Genomic DNA, 26,950 nt, shown 5'->3' with positions numbered 1-26,950 from the left:
CTCTCTTTAACTCAACAGTAAATGTCCTGTGTTGAATGAAACAAAGAAACACTAAAAATCACCAAAAGTGCATAAACAGCCTTTGCATAAGGACCAAACACCCTCAAGACACAAGGAATTAAATGTCTACATGGAGGCAAGGGCGCACACAAGGAAGCACAATGCACACGCACCCACAAAAGTAGCTTATTATTACTCTTTACGCCGTGTTTATGAGCTAAAAGTCTTTGACTTGACTTGACTTTGTTACTAAACCCCCTCCATCTACACAAGGCATTTTGTTGATGCAGTTGTTGGTATAGTCTCAAAAGGTTGACTTCTACCTTGAAATGTCAACTATATTCTCCACATTTAGACTTTGTTCTCAGCATTCTTAGACTTTTTAAATAGTACATAATGACAAAGAAAATATCAACGCTCCCTGCAGTGGCTTTAAATACTCTTGAAAATTGGCTGTCAACAGAAAAAGTGATCAATAGCTCACTATTGACCGTGATGGCGGGTTCACTGCATGTCAGCAGGTCATCCCACCTCTCTCTGATTGTTGGTTTGTGAAGGGCTGTGCAGGCCATCATTTCAAGAGTGTGTTATTTAATTCTGACGGTGTTGTGTCGTGGTTTTCTTCACAGTTCTTCCAGTCTGAGCCATTTTTAAGATGGAGGAGTGGCCAGAGGAAAGAACTTTGTGTCTGTTCCTTTTGCAAATCTGCGCTTCTCTGCAACGTTTCTGAGGTTATCTGCGCGTCTCTCTCACCCACTTGTTCCTTTTTACATCTGAAACAGTTTCACCTACAGGACTGTTACATCACGTATTGATGGAGAACACACTGAGGGGGGCCGGGCACACAATGAATGTGAAGAAGCGTTTCATGGTCCTCTCGGAGCTGTTCGTGGTGCTGAAACAGCAGGACGCAGTCAGAATCCAGCAGGTTTCTGTTTGGCTATTCAGTTTTATAATCATGCACAGGCGATGTGCTGAGAATACAAACTTGTATAAGATGGTGAAATGTTAAACTCTTTGAATTTTAAAGTTCCAGAACAGCATAACAGGCCATCAAGTTTTATTTTTAAAAACTGAGGGCACCTTTCTGTAGGCAATTACTTCAAAATACACTTCAGACTTCAGCTAAATGACAAATATTGAAATTACAGAGATAAGACCCCTCCCCCCCCATCCTCAGGGCTGCTGCTGGAGGAAGGGGAGTGGTTAAGTGTTAGTCAGTGCGCATCAGGTATCCATCCCACACTATATAACCCTGTGAACCGAGCGCACAGCAGAAGACAGCAGCTCCTCAGCAGCACCGACTCCAGCAGCACACAACTGTCACAAAGTAAGTCTGACTTTTTTACTCTGACTTTCACGCACTTTTAGAGATTTCTGACCCGCATCCTGGAGAGATTCTTGCGCGTAATGTGATCAATTTAATGCCAAGAGATCATGGTTTGTGATAAAGTCGCCTGTTGATGCGATGCAACAAAAGTTTTTATTCCAAGCACAGGAATTTAAAATGCTCAAGTGAGGTGATGGTGTCTCTTCTCCTCCTCCTCCTCAGATGGCCAACCTGCTCAGATCGTGGATGATGCTCGCAGCCCTGGTGTTCTGCCTCCTGGTGTGTCTCAGCAGCTTCGCGGACGCTTACCCGCCCAAACCGGAGAGCCCGGCCGGCAACGCCTCCCCGGAGGACTGGGCCAAGTATCACGCGGCCGTCCGGCATTACGTCAACCTCATCACCAGGCAGAGGTGAGTCGGGCCGACCGGACCACGGTTTTAATTATTTGAGACTGTCAGGAAAGTTTTCAACAGCTTGTGATCAAATCTTTAATCAACACTTAATGTGCATCCAGGGGCGTAGATTGTGGTCTTACGTTGACAGGGGCACCCCAACCAGGGTGACTTCAAATTACAGCTGGGGGAATTTTTTTTTTTCTTCTCTTCTCAAAAATCATATTAATTGATTTAACAATGCAAAAGCCTCAGAATAGCTAAAGTACAAAACAACATAAGGTTTCCATACAACAGTTTTCTTTGGCAGGAAAGCACTGGCAGGGCATCAGGATGAAGTGCTTGTGTGGTGACAAATAAAAATGCGATTTTTGCTATTTGGATGCAAGCCCTAAGACTAAAGCCACGGTAAATATACTGCAACCATAACCACTTTTGAGGAATCATTGCAAAAAAATCCCCCATGTCTACATATATATCGGCCCGTGTATCAAGATGGGAATATTTTACTCCATCATATTTGTATCGACGTTAGCCCCAAAAATCGGGTAATGGTTGAGCTAGACCTGTCAGAAAAGAATCTTCACTACACGATTATCACGGTCCAACAAATTCATGATAACGATGTTATTGTGATATCTATCGAAACTGGAAAATGAAAATGCTATCAATCAAATCTAACTCTTTTTGCGGTAAATAAATGATTTGCCAAGAGGTGGAGAGAGAGACTGTAGCCATACCTCTAAAAGAAAGTGCACAAAAAAAAAACAAGCAATGACTATCACATCGAACATCTTCGCTGCATTATTCAGATGATATTATCATACTGTATGTGTATCGTTACCACTGTATCATTTTTTTTTTTTCCAATATCACAATTACTACTTTTTCAAAATAAAGCCTTGCCCGTTTAGGAGGACACATTTCAATTATTTCATGTTATTTCACTCTAAAGATCATGTGAACGAGTTTGTGGAGACATGTCCATTCCGTTCAGATGCAAACCATTGAAAATATCACCTGGAAAATCTGAAGAAAAAAAAAAAAACAGACTTCCTAATGCTGTAGAACTTGCAGTGATTTGGTACTTTTTCATCCTGTGGTTGGGTCGGACAGGTCGTCCACCTCCCCTGATGTGAGGGGATTAAGTCTCAGACTGAAGGACAAGTTAGCAAGGATATCCACACGGGGGATGAGCCCTCCGCTTGTGGCATGACGTTACTCATATAAGGCCTCCTCTCTGCCTTACATGACGGCTTTCAAGAGCCCTTCTTGAGCAAGCCGAAGAGAACTCATGGCTCATTATACTTCAGTTACAATGCATTGCTGTGCTTGTTATAAGAAATAATGAGGCAGGGGAGAGGAGTCTGGTCTTCCTCAGATGGGTGTGTAAAGTTCAGACCAGACAGAAGCCTTTAATGGCTCCACTGTGACCCCAAATCCTGTAGAAGACGCACTGCAACACCAGCATCACTAATCACTTCCTTCCTTGACTTCCTAGGTGGGAAATTAAGTCCAGATTCTGACAGAATATTCAATATTTAAATTCAAATGGTTGAAGGTTTTATCCGGCGTTGGGACTTTTAGATGGAGCGCAAAGGAAACCTCGAGAACATTTCTTGATATTTAAGTTCTGTTTTCTTTCAGCTAAAATGGGGACAAGATTACAATTCTGACCATTTTTCAGTGCAGTATGTTGTTTCAGATTCGAGAAACCAGTGGGTGTCAAGTTTTCCTGCAGGGGAAGCTGAGTATGGTCTAATCACTGACTCTCCTGCTTGCTCTGTAATTAAAGAGGCTGGATTGTGTCGTTGCACTCGTGCCTCAAACAAAGGCAGGTTTACTCTCCAGTGGCCAAGACATTGATTTCAGTAAAGAGACTTAAAAGACAGAGTTGGAGGAGCGTAGTAGTGTTTGCCTTACTGGACACTGGGCTGTGAACCTGAAAATTCTCCTTTTCTCTCAGATAATTGCTCAACCGCCCCGTGATTGAGACCGAACGGAGAAGCAGCACTCAACACGGTGTGATGATTCTTGAAAAGAAAAATACGTCTCGTAGTTGAAATTCATAGCCAGGCTGATGGGGTCGCAGCACCAGAGCAGCCAGCGAATCGCTGATGGAGCGACCGCTGGTTTCACATGAATGAGAACTGATACTATTTAGATGCCGTTGTTACATGCTGGTGTTTTATTTTCTCCAGGTATGGGAAGAGGTCGACCCCCGAGCAGGCGATGGCTTGGCTGCTGTTCGGCGCTGATTCCAACCAAGAAGCTGAACCCCGGTGAGAGAAACATGTCTGGTTTCAATTAAAAGACACTGATTTCATCCTAAAATGTGCGCCTGAAAAAGACGATGGTGGAAATTCATCAGTACTACCTGAGGAAAGAATGATGCCAATGTTGAATATTTAATCTAGCTTTAATCTTTAAGCTATTTAGCTCGTTATTACAAATAGAGGAAGAACATTCTGTTCAAAGCAAATCAATGTCTCATCTTCCAATAACAGTTGGATATCAAAACACAAAGCGCTATAGTTTTTCCTGCTGTCTACAATGAATCATTAGAGCTCAGGGGCCCAAACTTTTTTTGTTAAGATGCAAAATGTTACTTGGAATCAAAGTTCCCTAATGGACTGACTTGATTAGGAAAGAATAATTAATAATTAGGAATCCTTCCTATTTAAAGAACATTCTGACTCAGAAAATAAAACTGCATAAACAATATGATATTTTTGGTTGTTTTTTCCACTCAAAACATCTGTCTGCCCGAATTGATCCTTATGGCGGACCACCTTTGGCATGCAGGCCCTGCTTTAGAGTGTAAAATGCATTTTCAGCCAATAAGTTGTTTTATACTTGTAAACTTTACCACAGAAGGATTACTTTGACATTTAAGTTGCTATTTTTGAACTCCTTGTTAATGTAAATGTATCCCCGCTCCCATTTTTTATTTTTTTTTTTGGGGGGGGAGAGAGAGGATTACACAGTTTAATTGTCATGTCATTGTTATGTCACAGTAGCATGTTAACTGGTAATCTGTCAGAGCTTGTATCCACCACATATTAGGATGACTCAAGGCAAGTTTATTTATATAGCACCATTTGAACACAAGGTAATTCAAAGGGCTTTACAGAGACACAGAAACATGGTAAAATTGCATTCAAAAGACAACAGACAAGTAGAAAGTTACAGATTTAAAAAAGAGGTTGTGAAATTTAACCTAACAAGTGTAAATCTTGGTTATTCAACTAATCAATTTCTCTTGTCTTACAGTTCCGACTATGGCGATCAGTGGTAAATGAGCCCGTTGTGAACCCTCACCCTCTCCGTCATCCTCCATCTGATCCTTTGATTCAGCAACAATCAGAAACCCCCTTGGGATTCCCAACACACAACCTGCACTGGACTCTTTGTGACGCTCCATATTTAATTAGTTACTGTGCATGAAAATCTCTCTGTTTGTCTTCCTCCTCTCTCATTCTCTCTCGCTCGCTCTCTCTCTCTGTACAACTATAAGTTCTCTGGCCAAAAATAAATAAATGAATAAATGTAAATAATTTGTATCAAAAACCAATCAGTTTAAAATAATTGAGTGGAATAAAGGTATTAAGTAAACATACACACACACAGGCTTTGGTCTTCATTTGTCGCCGGTCAAAGCCGGCTGCACCTGCTCCTCTCGCCGCTAGATGTCACTGTAGCACCGGGAGACGCTCTGGAGAGAGTCGCTGTGGTTCTGCTGCTCCTTTTGCTCGGGGTTCATATCGACGGAACCGCGGACACGCTTCAACTTCACACCGGTTAGTACCAGCGCCCCTAAAAAAAGACGCGTTTGTTCACCACAAAACCCCGCTGCGGGACATCCTCTCAGGACCGGCATCACACGCCAACACGGCCAACGCACTGATCAATGGAGCTAATCGTGAGAGCGCGCGAGGCGTTTTAGGTGAGGTCTCGTTTTAAAGATAGCACTTTGTGTGGGCTGCCGCTGGCTCCGTCAAAGTGACCGCACAGATTCAAGTGGAGCCGCCGAGTGAAGATACCTCACAGCCGCGACCACGAAGAGGCTTGCGGATAAAAAGGTGCCCGGGCAGGTGAGCGCTTCTAACCTTTTAGCTGCTTGTTTATTACCCGAGGGGGGGACGCGAACGTGTTTTTAATGTAGTCTGGCGGGGTAGCAGGGGACGTAGCCCACCTCCGACACATGCCAGGTGGACGCTGCCGTACGCAACTCGTCTCTCCTGGGAAAGTAAGAGCTCCTGAAGCGATTAAATCTTATTTACGACATTAAAAAAAACAACGTCGTCAAGCATTTCTCCCTCTCTTCACGTCCAGGAAAAAACGCATTCAGTACGAGACGGCTACGCATTAATGCCGTGCGTTCGTCTCAACCAGCAGCCACATGCAGTTTTTATAAAGCTGGCCTCCCTCCGGCTGTTCACCGTGGCACCTGTGTTATACAGGGGGAGCACAGCCCTGACCCTGACGGCTTATTTAACAAAGAATGTGTACCTCATTTGGGTGGCTGGAGATGAGTTAAGAGGATGATAATGTTGATAGTGGACGTCGTGCACCTGTTCGGTGTCATTGCGCATGCCCACACATTATGGACGCGCACCATCCAATAGAGGGGGCAGGTGTGTTGATGAGTGTCTGACATGTAGGGTAAATAAACACTAGAGATCTAACCCTGTTCCTCTAGAATTTAAATAAACATGCTGTGTTTTGGTCAGAGAGATTCATCTGGACAGTTTATACAAAATAATACAATAGCGTCAAATAGATGCATTAAAAATGGTTTAAATCCGATTTAAGCCATTTAGACTTATGTTGTCTACATTCACAGCTGTCTTTATGCTTCCAGCCATTTAGTATCGATGTTTTATATTTAGTTTTCTATATTCAAGCCTGTTTTGAAGAATATTTTTACATATATATATTAATAAGGGATGCACAATATACCGTAGATCGGCCTGATTTATGTTATCGACTATTTAATGTCAGTGAAATTGCCCAGTTGCTTTCATTGACTTACGAAATGCAGCATTTACAAACTCCGATGCAGTGGGTGGTTGTTTACACCTCCAGAGTTGGTTTGTGATCAAACAACAAACAAAGAAGAATAAGGTTGTTGTCACAATCATGTCCGGTGTGGACTTTAAGAAAATATCATTATGTTTATAACAGTTTCAGAGGAAGATGACACACCTGGGGAGGGAAAAGTCTTAAGTTTGAACACATAAAATTTAACTAGAGCTGCGGGAAATTAAATCATCCATGTCTGCTCACCACATCTTAGCTTTTCTTACCCACAAGTGTGCTGAAACGTTTTATGTTTAATGTGAATGATCTCTTATCTCATCGGTATCGGCTGAAATAAATCTCTATTGTGCATCCCTAATATTTATGTAAGCTGCTTAATGTGGCGATCCCTTTCCCTCGTTATTCCCTCATTTTCTCATTAGCTTCATCTCCTGTTGAATATTCATTCATCTTTAATCCCTTGCAAGGTATATAGTTAGTTTAAGCACCAACAAGCTGTATCTTAAATAATGGGTAAAATGTCCCCAGATTTCTTTATAAGGACTAATTTTGCCTCTCAAAGAATGCTGTATTTCCAACTCCATACATTGTGTCATACTTTTTACCCATCCACCAGTGCTTATATTATCGCCTCAGAATTGTGATGTTAGAGCAAATTTATGTATTTTATGTAACTATGTAATCAGTTTTATGGTACAACCTCACTCCAGCCTGCTTGGCCCTACTCTGGAGCAGGTCCATTGCCAGCACATCGCAGCACGGCACGGCTCAATTTGGGGCAGTAAAACTGGTTTGGCTCGGTGTGACTCGGCACAGCCAAATCTGCTAGTGGTAAGAAATGGCCGGGAGACCTGACCTGAGATTTGAATTTACTACATTGGTGTTGCTCTGAGGAACTGTGGGGGGCGCCAAATCACACAGAATGCCAATTTCTGCATATTGTTGCTTTAAGGTGGGAGTTTTTTTGGATGAAGCCTAGATCAGAACCAAATTTGATAATTTTTTTCTGACAAGCTAATATAGACACTTTGATATGTGATGATTATTGACATAACTGGATTTCCATGTGTGTAACCTAATGTTACATTTGTGTTCTTTTGTACAAGTTCAGCCAGTGCTTATGGATGTTGTTCAGATGTCTATGATCTTGTCTTTTCTTTAGTATGCTTTATATCATCGCACTGTTAGGACATTTTATTGCTACAGAGGAAGTATTTGAATGTCTTCTGCCAGCACAAAAGAAGTTATTGCCTTTTCAGTCGCGATAGAGATGTGCCATCCATTTGTGAGTACTCTGGCAGATAACGACAGAGCAATCTGAAATTCATTCTGTGCTGAAAGGGAGGCTTGGAGGGCCATTAAAGTAACAGGACTGTGGTTTACATGCAAAATTATTTAAAAACTTAAACCAATGTGATCTTGTCTCTCAGGTTTAAATGTCTTACAGACTATAGCCAATGGATTTTCTTAAACATTCAAAAATCAGCTAATATTGTCGGCAGAATGTGCAGAATTCACCTTATGTCAAAGACATCTATGTATTGCGTTTAAGAGGTAGCATGCTAACCAGCTAGCCTTGGACTAGCTCATGGCAGCACTTTGCAGTTACTCTGGTGATATGCTGTTTGTTTGGAGTATGAATTCGACGGGGGCCGTTTCTTACATATTGCACCTTCAAAGATGGATCTAGTCCTTCTAAGGTAATATAAACTATAACTCTATATATCTATAACATATATCACAATAGCCACTTAGTTAGCTATATGAGTCTATTTGTTTAGTCACATAGCGTGGATCAGTCAGTCCGTGAAGTTATGTGAAGTTTGGAAACAACAAATCATCATATTGACAACCTGTTAGTCTCATTTCAAAAAGCTTTTGTCTGTATTAAAGAAGCTTCAGCATTCTTATCAGTTTCTGGTTTGCAAGTTGGAGGTTTACCATAAATATCCCTGCCTTTGACAGCTTTGGGTATCAGCTAAAGGATCAGCAGTTCTGGTTCTGCCTCAATAAGAACACTGTCTAAGCACTTATTTGAACTCTGCTTGAAGTTGGACTCTTTAAACTTCAAAAAGGAGAAAAAATTATGCTTGACTTTAAATTCTTTCACATTTGAATACATTTTGTGTGAGATATTAGATTCAATCAAATCAGAGCAAAAATATCAGTGTGGCAGTGAAAGACAGTGTGACCATGACATGTCTGAGCCTCTGAGTAATGCACACTTGAATTAATACAAGTCTTTTAACACATTCTGAAAAAATTCCGAGAGCTATCCCTGTGTGTAATCCTCACCAAGATGAAATCAGAAGGCTTCCTGGTTATTTGACATCACATATTGAAAACTCTTAATAAGAACACCTTCAGTGCTGTCTGAGTGTGACACTGTGCAGTTGTCCCCGCTTTGACGCACTGAGTGATAAATTACTGCATCAAACAGGAATTCTAATCAAGTGTAGCTTGCAGACAGAAGCTCGTCCACACTGGATTCCGCTGGGAGATTAATCCGCAGCAGTTCACACACCCTCAGCATCTTCTCCCAACCTCAGTGGTGTCATTCATAAAAATGATCAGCTCATTTACTCTCACACCTGCCACCTCACCCCCTCCGGCACAGATCTCCACATATAGAGGCTGTGTCATTCAAGTGACGACTGCATTGTGAGGATTTTTAATGTACGAATGTGATGTTTTTAGACATACCGGGATGGCAGAAAAAAAAACTCAGTTGGTCTCATCGATCCAACGCTTTTAGAAATATCTCAGCAAGGGCTGGAAGGATTGCCATTGAATTTGGAACAAACGTTCATGGTCCTGAGAGGTTGAATACTCTTGATTTCTCATCTAGTGTCATCAGATGGTCCAAATTATCAAAAAATGTACTTATTCAGTTAAATATATGTTAAAATATAAAATACAGCTAGCGAGATCAGCACCACATTTTGCTGATATTCATGGTCCCCACAGGTCCCTAATTAGGGTGCTACAGGGATGACATATTTTTGTAGACTAACCCATAAGTTTTCATTTCCTTATGGGATCTGGATTATTGCAGGGAATGAGCTCTGTGTCAAACATAGGGTTATTATACTTACACGTTTTATTCAGCAAGATCATCTTTACAGATGAACACCCCTTTTACAATTTTTGTAGTGAAAATGCGATCGCCAGAGGTAAAAATCTAACATTTGGTAACAAAAAAAACTTCAGAGATGACAGAGCTAGCTTACCGGTAGCCTGTCGCTGCACTTACAGACTCTTATCCAGTGTGCACAAAGACAATCAACTTACTGGTACCGGAGGTATAACTCAAATTTATTGGAGGTAATGGGGATATTTTCTTTTTCAGAGATCCCTTATTGTTTTTATTCAGGAAGAGGCTTTACTTGGGATGGATTTGGGGAAGAACTTTGTTACAAACTTGATTTCTATTTTTTTATGTCAAATGGTGAATCACAGAAGGATTTATGTTCTTTGTTCCTGTAAATATTATATAAACTTGTCAAACCAAAAAAAGCCAGCAGGATAAAGTCAAGCTGTAAAATTCCACCATCTAAAGAATAATTTGAAAATCAAATTGACAGTTATTAGGGCATAACAACAATGATCTATTTATATTCATAAAACGCAGATGTGATAATCTTACAATACTATAGCCGGCAGTGCTGAAAAAAAGTGTTTAAATTGAATATCAAACTGGGAGCGGGGCGCCTGGTTGAAAGAGCAAGTGCATGCATCGCACATCTTTCTCTATCTCTTCTGCACGTCAGCGAGCACTGAACTTTAATTTACTGATGGTGGTTTGATGTACAACGCTGTGCTCTTTGGATCAGCTGTCTGGAGGAAATGTCTTCAACATGCTGGCCACGCAACTTGGCATCGTGTTATTACTTTGATTGTGTCAGACAGTCAGACGCCTGATCTGATACACGATATCATCTGATCCAATTCATGTTTATTTTTGGACTGTTTGTTGTGGTTTAGGGTGGGGTGAAAATATTACAGAGCCTCCTCACCATCAGTGGAGACAGAGTCTGTTCTTAGTTTGGAAATTGAGTGGCTATGAAACTGTTTATCAGTTCTTTATTCAAAATGAGACATTAGCTATACTTGTACCTCTCTTTGCCCCACTGAGATGTTTTAACCCTTTTGATAAATGCCAATAATTGCACAGACAAGCCAGTGTGCCAGTCTTAAAATGTGGATTTTCTCTGTAATATTGGGGCTTTAACCTCCAGACCTTCACTCTCAAGAGACTTGAGTGACATTCAAGTAGTGACATTCATTTAGCTTATTCCATCATGGCTGCTTCCTCTGAAAAAATGGGGGTCTTTAATGAAATCCCAGCAGGGTGGTGATTGTGAACGCTCCCCCTGGTCGGCTCTCAGCAGCTTGCCCGAGTCCTTTAGCTTCACAGTGGTACGTACATGACATTTAATTCTAATTACACTAATTACAATCTGTATCAGCTGAGGGAAAAGGAAGCCCCACTGCACTAAGTTCATCAGGTTTTATTCGATGTCGGGCATCAAGGGATGTCAATAAATGATGGTATCTCTTGTGCCATGTGCCTTTTTAAAAAAAGAGAATTTGTTGCTTTTTAGTCTTAGAGTCATACATCACAGCACAATTACACAGGAGATAGCGAACTTAACTCTCGATTTGAGGATCTCTGAGTAGCTCATGTGGCTGCAGTGGCTAATGAGTCCCAAATCTGTTAAGCTGCTGGTTGATCATTTACGATTAGACTTTTCAAGGCACGTTAAGTTTCATTGTTCAATCTGTGTGCCTAGGAAAAAGACAGCGAGCGCTCTTTTCCCACCAAGTAGTAGCACGTTGTGTGTATCAGTATGCATGCTGGGAGAATGACACACCTTCATTTTTGAAATCATTCAACCATACTGCACATAGCTTGAAGCTGCACTTAAATCCATCCTCTCCTTCAGAAGACCTCTTCACTTTATTTTGATCTGGTGGAGTGACTTAGGTGTTGATATGAGCCCCTGTAGGCAGGAATGAATAAACTGCTTTAATATTATCTGTGGAAAAACAGCTTAGTCTGAAATGTGGTTTGACAACAGACAGCTGGTGCTTTCTTTAACACACTTCAGGGCACATAGTCAAAGAAAGCTCTTATGATAGTATTTTTACAAGAATAGTACAGACTCTGACAGGGTTGTTTTTCTACATGATCTCTTATCATCTTTCATTTGAATCACCTGCATTGTATTGTAGACTCTTGTAAATCTCGGCACATAACACAAAACTATTTATGTTATTACATACCACTAGGAGTAAGTGAGAAATATATTATTTCGTGGTTTGGGAGAAGTGACCCCTTAAACGGAGCAATATGTAACGGCTTGATGTCTAAATCATATTTAAAACAAAGAGGGGGCAGCAAATCACATGGTAACCATTATATGCTGCTAACTGTAGCTGCTGTTAGCTAGTTAGCTCAGTTTGCCATGCATCTAGTGGTCTGGACTGGAGGCTCAGAGCACCAGCGCAGTGTTAGTTCACACCACTAGCACAGGAACTTTGGACTGGACAGGTCTACAACACAATGCATACATGTCGTGATTTCAAAATAACCATTTTCACATTCTGTTGAATAAGTTCAGTTCATTTTAAAATGTTATAAACAAAAATGTTAGATATTACACGTTTAAGTTTAAATCGAATTTGTGACTTTACTTACCATACCTTTTTTACTGTTATTGTTTTTAATAAAACACTGAAAACAAGAAGTGAGATTTTAATGAAAATGTACTCTTCTGACTCTCAATATTAAAAGGGAAAAATATCTAATGCTCTGGAGCTGTAGAAACAAATAATGAAGTAGCCTATTCATGTGCTAAATACACCGAGTTGAAATCACAGTAAAAACACTGCTTAATTTAATTATAGAGCTCAACAAGTGATGGTAAATCGTTTCTGGCTGGTTAACACTGTCAAAATTGAATGCTATGCTCTTTTTTTTCCACCTATGACGCTGATTTCCTCTTATAAGCAACACTGTATTGGAGTGTAGCTTCAAACCTTTTAATAGACCCAATTTTAGCTCCATCTTATTATTATTTTACGCATTTTCCCTTGTTGCCATGGCAAAGCGCCGGGGGAAAAGGCGAAGAGCTGCTTGTGGTTGTCTTGGATACGACAGTTTTCCCTTGTAAAGTAATGAGAGGAGCCGAACCTGTGGGAGCACAGGGTTATTTTTAGGCCTGACGCCAGGCTGCATGTGTGGATTAAGACGTGTTTGGTCGCTGGTGCGTGCGTGCGTGCGTGTGTGTGCGTGTGTGTGTGTGTGTGTGTCTGCGTGTGTGTGTGTGTGTGTGTGTGTTTCAAGGCTTCAATGCAGCCTCACTGTGGGAACAGCTCAAGGCGTTTTACACTGTGCGTATTAACACCTGGGCCACCACATGTGTCAGTGCTTCAGGCCAGAATGTGTTAGAAGATGCAATTTCAAAAGAATGTTCCATGTCAGATGTAGGCTTGATTTGTTGTGGTTGTTATGTTTAAGAAGTCTGCAGGTACCACCTTTAAAATACCTTGAAGGAAATAGATGATTCCCTCAACCTGTACTGAGGATCCTTATGTGTTATACAATAATCTTTAACTCTAAATTGTTTTCTTATCAAGTGGTAGGCTCGCTGATCTTATAGATGGGGCTGGGTGATATGACCTTAAATAATAATATTGCAATATTTTTCACAACATGATAAATCTATGTATTGAAATGTCATCAAATGTACTTCATAAATGCTAGGACAGAATGACAAAATGAAATATTGCAATATTTTTTAGCAAATACCACAATATCAATATGACAGTATGTTACAGATGGCTATTTGTACTTACAGCCCAGGACTAGTTGGTTTAGCATGCTAACTTCAATAGCTATCTCTGCAAAACGGTATGCAGATAATGTCAAAAGTGTTATTTCCTCAGACTCTGTTGTTAATTTCTGAATGATTTCAACTAAAAATCTTACATTGTGCACCTTTTTAATGTGAATATGATTAATGACTAAGCAAATATTGGAACAAGTAGAACAGTCAGGTAAGGTTACAAGATTACATCGGTTTGCTTCATACCCGGGTTAATCCTCTGGACACCACAGGATTACATTCAATATGGATGTTCTTTGGCACATCTACACACTAGCGCATGCAGCCGCACCACAAAAATAATTCAGGAAAAGCTTGAGGAACGTGACAATGCACTCAAGGCGTTGTTGACCTGATGCCAACAAATCTAATCAACCACAACATTAAAACCACTGGCATCGATCATCCACAACAATGTTTTAATGTTGTGGTTGATTTGGGTCCTGTTGGTTGCAAGGGTGGGCCTCAATGGATCTGATATGTCCCAGCGCGTCCCATGGTTGCTTGATCAGAGTGGGATCTAGGAAGTCTGAGTTGAGAAATCTAATGCTGTGAATACCATGACCCAAGGTTTCCAGACAAAAATTGCATTGTAAAGAGATGATCAATGATGATTTATTTCACCTGCCAGTGCTTTAAATGTTTTGGCTGATAGGTTTACAAACTCATTTCACATTAATAATATAATATCAATACATTGCCTAGCCCCACTTGCAGACAGAATCGATCAGAAGCAATTTGAAGCAAATAAGTGACTATCCTAAATGGACAGCAGAAGCACAGTAGAAAGAACGTCTGATCTTTTTTTGGCTGCAGCACTGATTTCCTTTTAATTTTAGGGATATTTTCAGGCACCAAAGTCTTAACATTTGCCCTCAGTTCTGGTTGAGTAAGATTTGGATGACGCAGACATTTAAACTTGGTCTGTGACTGGAAAGAATTAGCTGGTAAAGAACATCAAACATGTCTAGAAATATAGCATACATAGATCTGAGGGCAAAGCATGATAAATAACACACACATGCACCCAACAGCTGGCCTCTTGTTGTAATAGATTGACAGTGCAGAGATGATAGCAGGTCTCCAAATGTGATGTCATTGCAGCTGCACTATTGAGCTGCTCTCTTTGTGGAATGGAGCGAGGGAGATGGAGATCTGTGTGAGGGTGTGTTACTGTATGTGTGTGAGAGTTGACTGATAGGGAAAGAGAGCGGAGACAGTTTTTGTATACAAGGTTTTATTGGAGAGACGGACTGGCTCACAATGTGCACAGCTGCAGCAAAAAGACCACTTTTGACCTCTGTGAAGGATCACTTATTTATGCACTGTTCAACTTCGACATTAGTCTTATTAAGGACACCTATTTAATCCTTGATTACAGGGAATGATGACTGGTTGCAGCTCGGAGTAGACATTGAGGCGGTTCGGCAAGAAATTGCCTCCAATTACTAAGAAAATGCCATCGCTGCTGACGACCGCACCATCATTAGATCTCGGCCAATTATTCCTCCTCAGTTCTATGAAATAAGAGGCAGTGAGACTGACAGAGAACATCCTACCCACCCTCAAACCTCCTTTCTACCAACACCCCCCTACTCCCCAGTGTGTCAGCACAGCTCCAGCACGGCCAAGCTCTGCTGCAATCGGCTTTGACTTCTTAGCGGCCGTGTGGCCTCTGCATACTTTTAACAAGCTCTGTCATTTCGCAGTGCAAACACGGGATACCACGGATAAGCCTTGGAGACCGGTATGCAGCATTAAGGACCTGATCTGCATAGATCAGACTTTTGCAAAAGCGCCTGGTCCTTGAGCGTCTAAGACTGTGTGCTTCAGTGTCACACCAGTGAATGTAATCACAGCTTTTCATCAGATGATCTGTTGTTGTCCTCACTAATGAGGTGGGAGGCACTGCTTGGCTTACATATAAATATGCAAACCCACTTCCTTAAAGAAAAAATGATGTACACACACTCAACAATACATTCGCCCAGGCCTGTCCTCCCTTCACTGGATTGAATAAAAAACAAAAAAAAACTCTTACTTACCTCTGAAACCCTAATGAAGTCGCCTATACTCAACCAGAATTGATACACATAAAGAAAGGCACTTATAAAATGCAACAGCTTTTCTCTGAGTCAGCTACACTGAGCTCAAGTGCTACTACTCCAAATATGATATGACATGTCCGTGGGTTAGGAAAAATAGATTTATTACGTAAGGCAAAGAGTGGGAGTTAGATATAGATTGGAATCCATTGACAGGAACAAAACATATGGCTGAACAAAGGGTCAATGAAGGGATTAATGGATGGAGGAAAATAGATTTATGGAAGGATACATTTTATGTAACATGTCATTAGTGTGATTAAGTCTGTGAAATATCTTGAAGTGGATTTTGATCAGATGGAGCCATGGAAAGTAATAATACAGGTGTCCCCGATCTCTTCCAGACTTCAGCAGGCTGGCCCTATTATGATGAAGCATGTTGGGATTATAATCAAAATATTCCCTTCTCCAGCAAGTTGACATTTAGCAGTTTATAAGATGAATCTTTAACTGGTGCCCTGGGATGCGTTGACAAAATGACATAAAACCTGCAAATATCTGAACAAATTGGATTTGGGAATAGCTTGATCTCTGCGCAGGGAAGCAAATTAATAAAAAAGGACGTACCGCTGTGCCTGGAGACGTTTTTACAATTTTTATTCACTGTCAACTGAGAGGCTTGAAAAGAAATAAATGAGTGATAAAAGTTTCTCTCCTAATGGAAAATGTCACCTGGTGAGCCAGTTTAGAAATATTAGTTGATAAGTAGTAAAAGAGGAATGTGACTCCATCTGAAGGAAGAAATATATTCATTCAGTTACTTCGAAACATAATATTGGGAGTCTTCAGTCGACGTGAAGCACTTAGAATGTAGCTGTCTTTTTGTTGGCGCCCACATTTGGTCTGTTCATTGCTTCAATGCTGGAACATATGAAGACGCTTCATCGCTCCAAATCTGAGTAATGATTGTTTTGTTCATTGACACACTCACACACTCACACACTCTGAGCCTGTTGTGACATTGCAGCGTTTTGGATCCATGGATTGCTCATGTCATGGCAACCATGAATTAGCATCCTTGGATACCACGGCCTCATCGTTACCGTCAGCTGCGCTCTTTTCTTACTCACCATTGTACTTGTTTGATCTCCCTTTCTTCCTCTCTTTCTCTCTCTGTTTTAACACAGCCTAATTAGGTTCCCCACACCCGCTCCTTAACCCTTAATTGCTATTCACAGTGTGTATTTCTCAAAGTCCACATCACCTGAAGAGTTAATTTTGAATCTTGGGACAACGGATATTTAATCCCTAGTCCACTGTTGTACGGATAATTATGCAACACTAACATTTTCCTGTGCATTCTTGCCTTGGTTCACATGCAAATAGCGACAGTTGGCACTGCTCGGTCTAATTATAATTAAACTTAGAGGTTCTCTATGGTGTTTGATAATTTTATTTAAAGGACACCTAATATTCATTTTGATTGTTTTCCCATTCCTTCAAAGTTTTGAATAGGTTCTAAGCTCCTCCCTCCCTCAGAGTACACTGCTCCAGAAATGCCTGAAATGCCGTGTCAGTAGTCCCGCCTTTAATTCAGTGACTTTGTGACATCACACTACGTCACCATGTCATACATTTGCATAATTTATGCCCATATACACAGTAGAAGTGAAGCTAACTGGAAGCTGAAAATGACTGGAGACACTGTGAGCGGTGCTGGCTCAGGCGTGTGTGAGCTGACCAATCAGAGGATACTGACTCAGCACCACTTACAACCACAGACCAGTTGTGCTAAATCCGTTCTTACATGCCAGACTAGCTGCTAGGCATACATTTCGCAAATGTGTGACATTGTAACATAGTGTGTTGTCAGAAAGTCATGAAATTTAAAGCGGGACTGCTGATGAGGCGTTTTAGGGAAAGTGTTTTCTGTAGGAAAGAGGAGCTTCTGTTGGTGCCGACTTTGACCTTTTTTAACATTTAAGGTCTTTTGCATGCACCAGAGCCTATATATATGTGTATATTTATATCACTAAAGGAAGGGGGAATAAAAAAGCATAATAGGTCTCCTTTAATTAATTAGTAATTAAACTGTTGTACAAAGATACCCAGTTTCTGTAAATGTTGTCTCCAAGAGTTAGACATACAGATCGGCCTTTCACTGTACAATGAACCTGCGATACTGTAACACAAGACAACGTGGAACTGAGCGAGTTTCTAGCTTTGAGATATTTTAGTCTTGAAACACAGAAAAGTAAGACAACATGTAATGTCTGTAAAGCCAACATTCTGACGATGGAAGAACCACTGCATCATACAGTCAGATGCTGGTAATTGGATTGGAACCCAAATAAAGTGGATCCTTACATCTCTAGTTTGCATTCTCATGTGTATAGACATATCTTATAAAATGATGGTTGTGTGGACATATTTTGTATTATCACTGAGGACAGAATGTGTGCACAAAGTTCTTAGTTTCCCAGTCTCCTGTCTGTGGTGCTTTTTGCCTTTTACTTGCTGCCTGATGTTAAAAAGATCAATTAGAGTCAATAGAGATCCTCACTAAGCTAATGTTAGCTGGCCTGCCCACTCACTCACCCACTGGCTCACTCGATCTTTCCAGCTGTTGCTAATAGTATTCCCTAAGGACATGACGGCTAAACCTGTTTGGGTGTTACCAGAGCAACCGGCTACCCTATTTATAGGTATTAAACAAAGTTAGATACCAGTTGTTGTGTGTGGGAGCTTGTTAGGACAAATGAGGAATGAGCTGTGCACGTACGTAAGTCCATTGACTGTGATTATGACAGAGAGGGATTTGTTTTCTTTGTCATGGCTGGATTTAGACTCGCACTGATCCCTGTGTGTTGAATTTGAAGGGCCTCAACCTGACAACACAGTTTATAGCTGTAAAGAACCATAAAAAGCTAAAAAGAAACCTCCAAGCCATAAAATATGCAACACTCTGTTTGAAATAGTCTTTTTATCTGCTCTTTATAGAACAGCCTCTACCTTCCTTCCCTTGTTTCACCCTTAATATTCCGCCTCAGTGGTCTGACAACAGAGATTTTGCATTCATATTCACAATCAATACCTCATTAGCGTTTTCAATACATCTCCCTTCTCTCTCTCTCTTTGCACTCTCTTGCATTGCAGTTGACCTAACAAGTTTGGTGGAGGATACTGGGAGGAACCAATTTTCAAAATGCCCGTGGCGACATCCAGCTCTGACTCTGGTAAGTGGCTCGGTCTCGCTATGACGAAGGGCATCTCTTTTGTGTGTGTGTGTGTGTGAGAGAGAGAGATATCAAGAGAGAGGGAACAGGGAGGAGATACTGAAACGGCCGAAGATTATTCCCGCACTCAGGACATGTATCTCATCTCCTGAGTTCTAATGTGACTTAATGAGCTGGCTAATGGAGCGCTAAAACTCCAGCCTTAGATCAGTCAAGCCTCGAAGGATTTGCAGTTGTATCTTTCGCTGCCCTGCACACATACAAGTTAAATCCACCACTGCAGGCCAGTAGTTCTAATGTGCATGAGTGCATGCACAGACGCGCACATGCTCGCTATGTTCCGATTTTCTAAATAAATCCGTTCATAGTTTTCTACCGATTGTCAGATCCATGTTTTCAATGAAATAAATCATTTAGAAATGTGCTTCTTTGGCTCTGAGGCTGCATACCATCTGCAAAGTAACTAGTAACTAAAGTTATCAAATAAATGTAGTAGAGTAAAAAGTACAATATTTGACAAATGAGGAGGGGAAGTATAAAGTAACAGAAACAAAGTACCTCAAAAATGGAATCAAGCACAGTACTTGAGTAAATGTACTCAGTTACATTCAATCACTGAATGCAATTATTGAGTGTCAGGCGGGGTTTGAAAACTGTCTATTGCAGCAACACTGAGCCCAAGAAACATTTGCCTAAGGGGAGGATAGAGTATATCCTATTGCATCACATCATATTAACACTGTGAAAAATGCTCATCCCATTCTCCAAGAACCCAAAGTGACGTCTGAAACAATTAATTTACGATCAAAATAGTTGGCAACTAATTTTCTTTCAATCATCTAATCTATTAATTTGCTAATCACTGCAGTTCAATATGCAATCACCTTTTCTGCCATAGTTATTTGGTCAATTCATATTTTGTCGGACCCAATTCAATATCTATTTGAAGAAGTGTGTTTGATATAACTGATTAAAATGTAATTGTGATTTTCATGTTAGCAGACTGTACTACTTCAAGGCTGCTGTTAAAAATTTTAAACAACATAATATAACTTTTAAACCTTAAAATAACAGCTTCAAAATCATTTCAATGGTGCAGTGTCTTGTGACAGGGTGAATGGTGTTTCTGTCGCAGCCACTCTGCCTCAGTCACGTCACTTGTTTCTGCCCCCATCACATTCAAGTTTCCAACACATAACATTGTGACGTAATAAGTTTTGTTTATAGTTGGCTCCGACATTATGTCTGACAAATGACTTGACAGTGGTGTCTTCACTCAGAAACTCTAGGGGGCGCCAAATCGCACAAAATGCCAATCTCTACATTAACATTAATGAGATGAAAAAAAAACGCAATCTCCAAAATATTTGTGTTTTCGATAACTGAATAAATAAGCTGAAAATAAGGTCCCCAGAACACTGTTTGAAGCTAGAAAGGTGGCAGGGTGCGCCACATATAAACAAAATAAAACAGTATTAAACTGTGTTGTCCTTTAAGGTCAGTTTCCGTTTAGTTTGTTTTTTCAGTCATTAAAACAAAGACAGTTTGTTTATTTAGTTTGTTTTGGCAATAAAGAAATCAGTAGATTAAATTCTTTCTCTTCTTCTACCCCAAAACTATGTTGTACTTCTTTTATTTAAAGCAATGATTTTGTACAGACATTCAGTCTGGCACTTGACAACAGACAGCAGGAGTCAGAGAAATAACTGAAACATGGCAACTGCACCCAAGAGTGAACCATGTGTTGCACAGGAACCCAGGCTATATAAACTGGTTGATAAAACTGATCCCAGTACAGAACATATGAGACTGAATTTGCTTAAAACACCAAAAATTGTATTACACCCTTGATCTTGATGATCTATTGATGGGATTTTTTTTTATATTTGCCTTGATATTGATATCAGAGTTGAATATGTAGCACTGTGACGACAGTACAATTTAAATCTCCTAGTTTGAGCGCCAAAAATGGTGCCCACATTAAACTCTAAACTGGCACGTAGCCACGCTGCCATGCATTTCCCTTTTCACTCATCGCTGTGGGCATTTGATCCAGACACATAAAAGATTGAAAAGCTGCGGCCAGATGTCTGGGAAAAGTATATTGGTTAATAGAAGACCACATCTGAAACTCAAAGCTTTATAGTAAGCTTTGTATTATCGTGTGGTAATAAACTGCCGCTGTCAGCTAGCGAATAGAGAAATAGAGGGAGAAAAGCGTTTTCCCACGGAGAGCTAGAATATGTGTGGAGTCTCTGTTTTTGTAATGGGCTGTCAGTCAGTGTTGATTTGTACACTGGCCGAGGGCTGAGTCTGCATGACTGGCATTTTTAGTAACACACTGTAGATTGTTTCTCCAAACCAATTCCTGTCTTTGTTTAATTTAAAAAGCTATTTTTTGCTCTGGCTTCAAGAGGGGTTAGAGAAGGGTCACCTTTATAGATATTCAGACATTTTTCAAAGGAACTCAGATAAGCATTTCCTGAATTTATAAGCAGAAAGCACAAATATAAATTCACCAAGCAAGCACCCATCACTAATGGAGCATCTGCACGGCTGGCTGTGTTTGTACCTGTGTCTGTGATGTTATAGTAATGGAGGGTCATCTCTCACATATGTGTCAACTCCCCTACGCACAGCCTCTTTCACAGCCTCCCGATCCCACTTACTACAAGCCAACCTTCTGCTGCTCTTTCCCCCAGTTAACCCCCACAGGGAAGCCTGGAAGGGAAAGAAATCGCCCTGCCTCCTTTTCTCCATCCTCCAAGAGAAAGCATCATACTGCCCCCACCCCTTCCCTTTCTCATGCACACACAACCCTCTCTCGTTTCCATTCATTCATGCGGAGGAGAAGACGCTCAGCCAGGCATAGCTTATACACATTCATGTCAAGAGCAGGTGAAGAGGGAGGAGAGAGCGAAGGAGCTGCTTTGGCAGAAAGAGGGGAGAGGCAGGGATAGATAGGGAGGGAGAGAGAGGGAGATCTCTCAGTCTGCCTCAGATACCGTACTGGGTGTGTTACTGTGGAGAGGTGTTGTTCACCATGGCTGGCACCGTGTTTGGAAGGCTCTCCCTGGAGGAGGGGGACTCGGCCAACTCCCTGGAGGGCCTGGAAATCAAGCTGGGGGGAGAAGGTAAGCACACAAGGAGTCCATACCTGCTGTGTGTGAGGGATACAGGACGGTTTATAAGATGGATGACTTCTCCGGCTATGGACAGAGAGAGCGTGGAGAAGCTGTGATCTACGGTTGAATCACTGTTTTCTAAGCAGGTGACAATGTGCTCACGTTGGCGGTCGAGGGGCTTGAGTCTGTGTTTTAAATTCGCAATGCACCTGCACCTGATGCGCCGGTCCAAACCTCCAGAGTGTGATGAAGATGAGCAGAGACAGATTAGGACCCAGGGCAGCATGTGATGTACAGGAACCCGAGGCAAGGAAGGCAGAGAGAGCAAGGCGCAGTGAAAACAAAACCATATTTTCTTTGGATTTATTGGAATTACGATGAGTGCCTTATTGTAACACGAGGAGTGCACTTTCAGACGAGTGTGGAAGTGATAAGAAGTCATTAGAAGAGGAAAAGCCTTTGTAAAAGGAAGTATTTGTTGTTTGAATGATAATGAACAGATAGTGGGAAGTACCATTCACCCTCTTCATTATTAATGCAGTTTGTTAATAATACATGTGGATGCATACCACACGGTCATAGTTTTTTTTCCCCGTATCTATTTATGAACTTGTGTCTGTTTGATAAAGTCATGTTGAATTAGTCACAGTAAGCAGCATCATTACATCATTGCCAAGTGTATTGCATGTCAAACAGTGTACAGTGTTGCAAGATATCCCATGCCTGATAATGTAGCCTGACAAGACAGCAGTGACAGCCGTAATGAATCACATTTTCTGTCAAAGCATTCGCATCCTGTCTATCAGTTCAGAGTGTGTGTGTGTGTGTGTGTGTGTGTGTGTGCGTGTGTGTGTGTGTGTGTGTGTGAGAGAGAGAGGGAGATTAAGAAAGAGGGAGCGAGCGAGACCTCCTGTGCATTGTACATTCATGGTGAGTAAGTAGGGGGTCATTCATATGCAACAGTGTTCTGATCAGAGACGGCATGCCTGAATGTGTCAGACTCACAACCTTCAAATAACTTGGTGGCTCTCTCACTCGCTCTCCACACACACACACACACAACACGCAGACTCTCTTCTCTCCAAGCCCCTCACACTATCACAGGAGTATTCTGTGTGCCTACCGGACTAATGAAGCAGTAGTCAAACACAGATGACGGATCATTGAGTACTGCATGTTGGTAGGATTAGGCTGTCAGAGATAATCGCGGGGTTTCAAGAGAATGGGACAATTTAATTCTGTTCTGGCTGAGGGTATTCGATAATGTGGTGACACCAGCAATTATTTCATCCGTGTCACACCCCGAAGATCTCTGTTTGCTCTTTCATTAACCGCAGCGGGGAAAATAAATGTGCAGTCAACGTCAAAATGTTTGGAGTTCGGTTGGCAAACTCGCTCGTGTCGGTTCCCCCTGCAAAACTTCACACGGAATTATCCTGCCTGCGCCATCTGGGTGAGGTGTAATGGGAGTTGCTGTCCATTTGTGAAATGTCAACAAATATCACAACTGTTGTCTCCAGTGATGACCTTCAGCCGCTAATAAGGTGATCCAGCCCCACGCCCTGTATCATGCCAGCTTGGAACAAGCATCACCATGGCGATCCGGTGGCTTTAAAGTCCCTTGTTCCTGCTGATTGGCTATCCAAGACAGAATGGGTCAGGGTTGCAGCGTTTCCTCAGGACATGTTGGCTTTCATGAGACAGTCATGCACACTGCTGCTATGGTTAAGACAGTTTCATTTTCACAAATTCAACTAGAATGTCTTAGTTTATTACGGAATATCTAGTAAAGTCAGTCCAATAATAGATTTCAAGAGGACAAATAAGGAATACTATTAAACCTACAACATACATTTTCAGTAAAGTGATATATATCAACAGAATTTTAAGGTCCATTGAGGAGAATTATGAAGAAAAGGGTCATTATAAGGTAACAGAAATACAACATGTCATGGTTTGAGTATGGTTGAGTTATTTCCTGTTTCATCTTTAAGTTCTTTCCTCATGTGTCACGTCTTGCTTTTCACTTCCTCCCTTTGTCTCTTTCCCACCTTTTTTTCTGTTCACCTGTTTTCTTATTTGATAATTAGTCCTTGTCTATTTAAGCTTGTGTCCTTCTCTTACTCTATGTCAGTTCATCTGTTGTTGTCATGCGTCTCTTGTGTTCTTGTTCTGTTTTCCAACCTCTTGTTGTAACTTTTTTAATCTTGGATTTGCCTTCTTCCAGAGTATTTCCTTCCTTTTGTTGCCAGCCTTGTGTCGACTACCTTTGCTCGCCTTTTTTTTCTGCCTGCCTCCTCATGTCCTTTTTTGTGTTAATCATAGCACGATTCTTAGTTACAGGTGATTAGACCCTAATGAAAACATAATTATGAATTTTATATGACATTTTCTACACACTGGACCTTGAAAAGATACTATAAACCTGTACAAAAAGAAAGGCTATGTGAAGTTTTTATTTTTAATTGCTCAAAATAACTGTTACAGGGCTGTTTTTCTGTGTCTTGAATTCATGAAAACCTTCAAAAAAGGAGTTAAGGTGCAATATATAAGATTTGGCCACCTGTTAAATTCATACTCCAAACAAAAAGAGGGAGAATATCACCAGGGTAACTGCTACATGCTGCTAATTCTAGCTGTTGCAAGCTAGTGAATTCAGTTAGCCGTGCAGCTAGCGGCCCTGTTGGGAACTCAAGGTACAAAGTGGTATAACAAGACAGGACGGGCCGAGGTTAGCTGGTTAGCATGCTAACTTCAGCAGATATCTCTGAAACACAATACATTGATGTGTAATCAATGTATGTACAATAAGATTTTATTCATATAGTACTTGTCATAGCAAGAATTAAGAAACATGAAATATGAACTATGGAACGTGGAAAGCTCTATCTTGAGTAAAAGAATAAAGTAAAATGCTATTGTTGATGAAACACAGAAATTAAACACCATAATTGATAAAACACATACGATGGGTCCGTAAGTCTGAGACCACTGTTCGAAACAAACCCTGCAGCCGTCCTGAATGTAACACCATCCTCTCCGCTACGAACGACAACACAGGCACAAAAATCTAACTCCTTATATAGGCAATGCATATGATCGATGGTGTTCAGCTCGCCTGGATAAGTTTATGGCCCTGAACATCCGTAGTACACCTACATCCACATTACGAGTGATTTCAATTATTTTGGCTGATTAGATGTCCTCTGAGGACTGTGTGGGCGTGTACACACACTTGATTGACTCTCACTCTCACACTCCTGTTATCTTTATTGAACCTGTTAGAGGGGAAAATGATCTCAATCATTCTTATGCCGTTTTCAAGTCACAGACTGTAATTATGAGCAACTGAGTTGGAAAAACTGTTCTGGTCAGCCTCCAACTCTGTAGCAATATCTCCCACTTGGTGAAGAAAGATACAGAAGTGTCAAAAAAACAACTGATCCAACAGTTGCATCAAAATGAAATCAAACATTAACACTATTACAATCAATTCAAGTGGTCTAAGGGAGCTTTGCTTGAATCATTTGGCTGTAACTGTAACTCCAAATAGTTTGGACAGTTCAGGCAATTTAAAATTATGTGACTACAAGGCTAATGGTGGGGGCTATCAAGTGGCATTTCACATTGCATGAATTAGCTTAGTGGCTAGCAGACCTTTCCTCTACTAATAGCTTAAAATAATACATCATGTTTTTATACTTGTTATATTATTATAATATATTATATAACTCACAGCTGGTTTAAGTCACTGTATCTCTAAACAGAACGCTGCGTTGAGTGTCATGCAAATTTGTTCAGCCTGACATTGATGAAACAGAAACAGCTGCTTGACATTAACTGCCTGGCACTATCACCGTTCAAATGTTTTAGTTAGGAAGTGAGCTTCGAGACAAGGTGACACAGAATCGCCAGAGGAATTTTAATAAACGTGCATTGTAAAAATGTTATGGAATTTTCATGTTCACATTGGATCATTGAATCCATAAATTAGTACAAATAGATGTATAATTACACCCCTAGTCTACAACTCATTTATTGTATAGATATGGAGAGGCCCATGTGAAAATGCCTTAAATGGTTGCAAAAGATTGACTGTATGTAAGCTTATGAACAAATGACCCTACTTCTCACTTGATTTATTACATCTGTAAACACAGATCCAATCATGCTATCCTCCCCAGGCCCACCCCGTTATCCAAAAATAGTCACTGCTGTAAAAAACCCAAGATGTGACGTAATACCTCAAGTGTTCGAAACTTTATCACAGTTGGTTTACACTAGCTACAACTGCATTTGCACAGCAGATATTTCAAATAAGTAAGCTAACCAACTGAGGGCAGCTTTTTTATTTGAAAGCTAAGCCTGTTCAACTTGCACTAAGTACATTACACAATGGATGTGCCCACACATGGTTTCACACAACGTTCTTTGAACTTGTCATGATGAGCCAAGCCTGTCAGCGATGCTCCATGAGGAGGATGTTGACTTATCCCTGAGTTGAACACGCATCCACAGAGCAGTGTTCTTTAGTTGTAATAGATTCTTTTCTGCATGCATTTTGAAATGGAGAAAAAAAAATACTTCAGACTGATTGCACTCTGCAAGGACATCAAGATGGAAAAAACTGGATTACATGCCGTGAACGGATGAATTAACGTTGTATTTTAGTCATAAATGATTAATCGGTTGTGGTACACACAATGGAATAAAGTCCAATCTCATATAATTCTCCACCACTGTGTTAGACATTCATCTTTTGCTTCCTGAGGGATTGATGGTAATTATATTTTGCTGGAGAGCAGGGAGCAGAATCAAATCTAAGAGTAACCTTAAAGTATTTAATAAAGTCTGTCGAGGCCCAGGAGTATTTTAATTTAGAGAGGTGA

The 26,950-nt window shown here is 40.8% G+C and overlaps 2 protein-coding genes across 4 annotated transcripts in view; both read left to right on the top strand.

Moving 5' to 3' along the window:
• Positions 1-1,287: 1,287 nt before the first annotated feature.
• pyyb (peptide YYb) lies at positions 1,288-5,343 on the top strand. The gene is made up of 4 exons (XM_030400857.1): positions 1,288-1,330; positions 1,553-1,740; positions 3,924-4,004; positions 4,996-5,343. The coding sequence occupies exons 2-4, from the start codon at positions 1,553-1,555 to the stop codon at positions 5,018-5,020; spliced, it is 294 nt and encodes a 97-aa protein (XP_030256717.1). The 5' UTR covers positions 1,288-1,330; the 3' UTR covers positions 5,021-5,343.
• An 85-nt stretch (positions 5,344-5,428) lies between these two features.
• Positions 5,429-26,950, top strand: part of mpp2b (MAGUK p55 scaffold protein 2b) — a 50,710-nt gene continuing 29,188 nt past the window's right edge. Inside the window, exons 1-2 of one of the 3 annotated variants that reach the window (XM_030400856.1) lie at positions 5,429-5,522; positions 18,857-18,936. In XM_030400856.1, the coding sequence (XP_030256716.1) occupies positions 18,906-18,936 (31 nt within the window). In that variant the 5' untranslated portion in view covers positions 5,429-5,522; positions 18,857-18,905. Of the gene's footprint in view, positions 5,817-18,856; positions 18,937-21,713; positions 22,071-26,950 lie in introns of those variants that run through there. The other 2 variants (XM_030400855.1, XM_030400854.1) reach the window with 2 other exon arrangements.

Source organism: Sparus aurata, chromosome 20 (assembly GCF_900880675.1).
Source record: "Sparus aurata chromosome 20, fSpaAur1.1, whole genome shotgun sequence".
Classification (NCBI taxonomy): Eukaryota; Metazoa; Chordata; class Actinopteri; order Spariformes; family Sparidae; genus Sparus; species Sparus aurata.
This window is presented reverse-complemented; position numbering and strand designations above follow the sequence as displayed.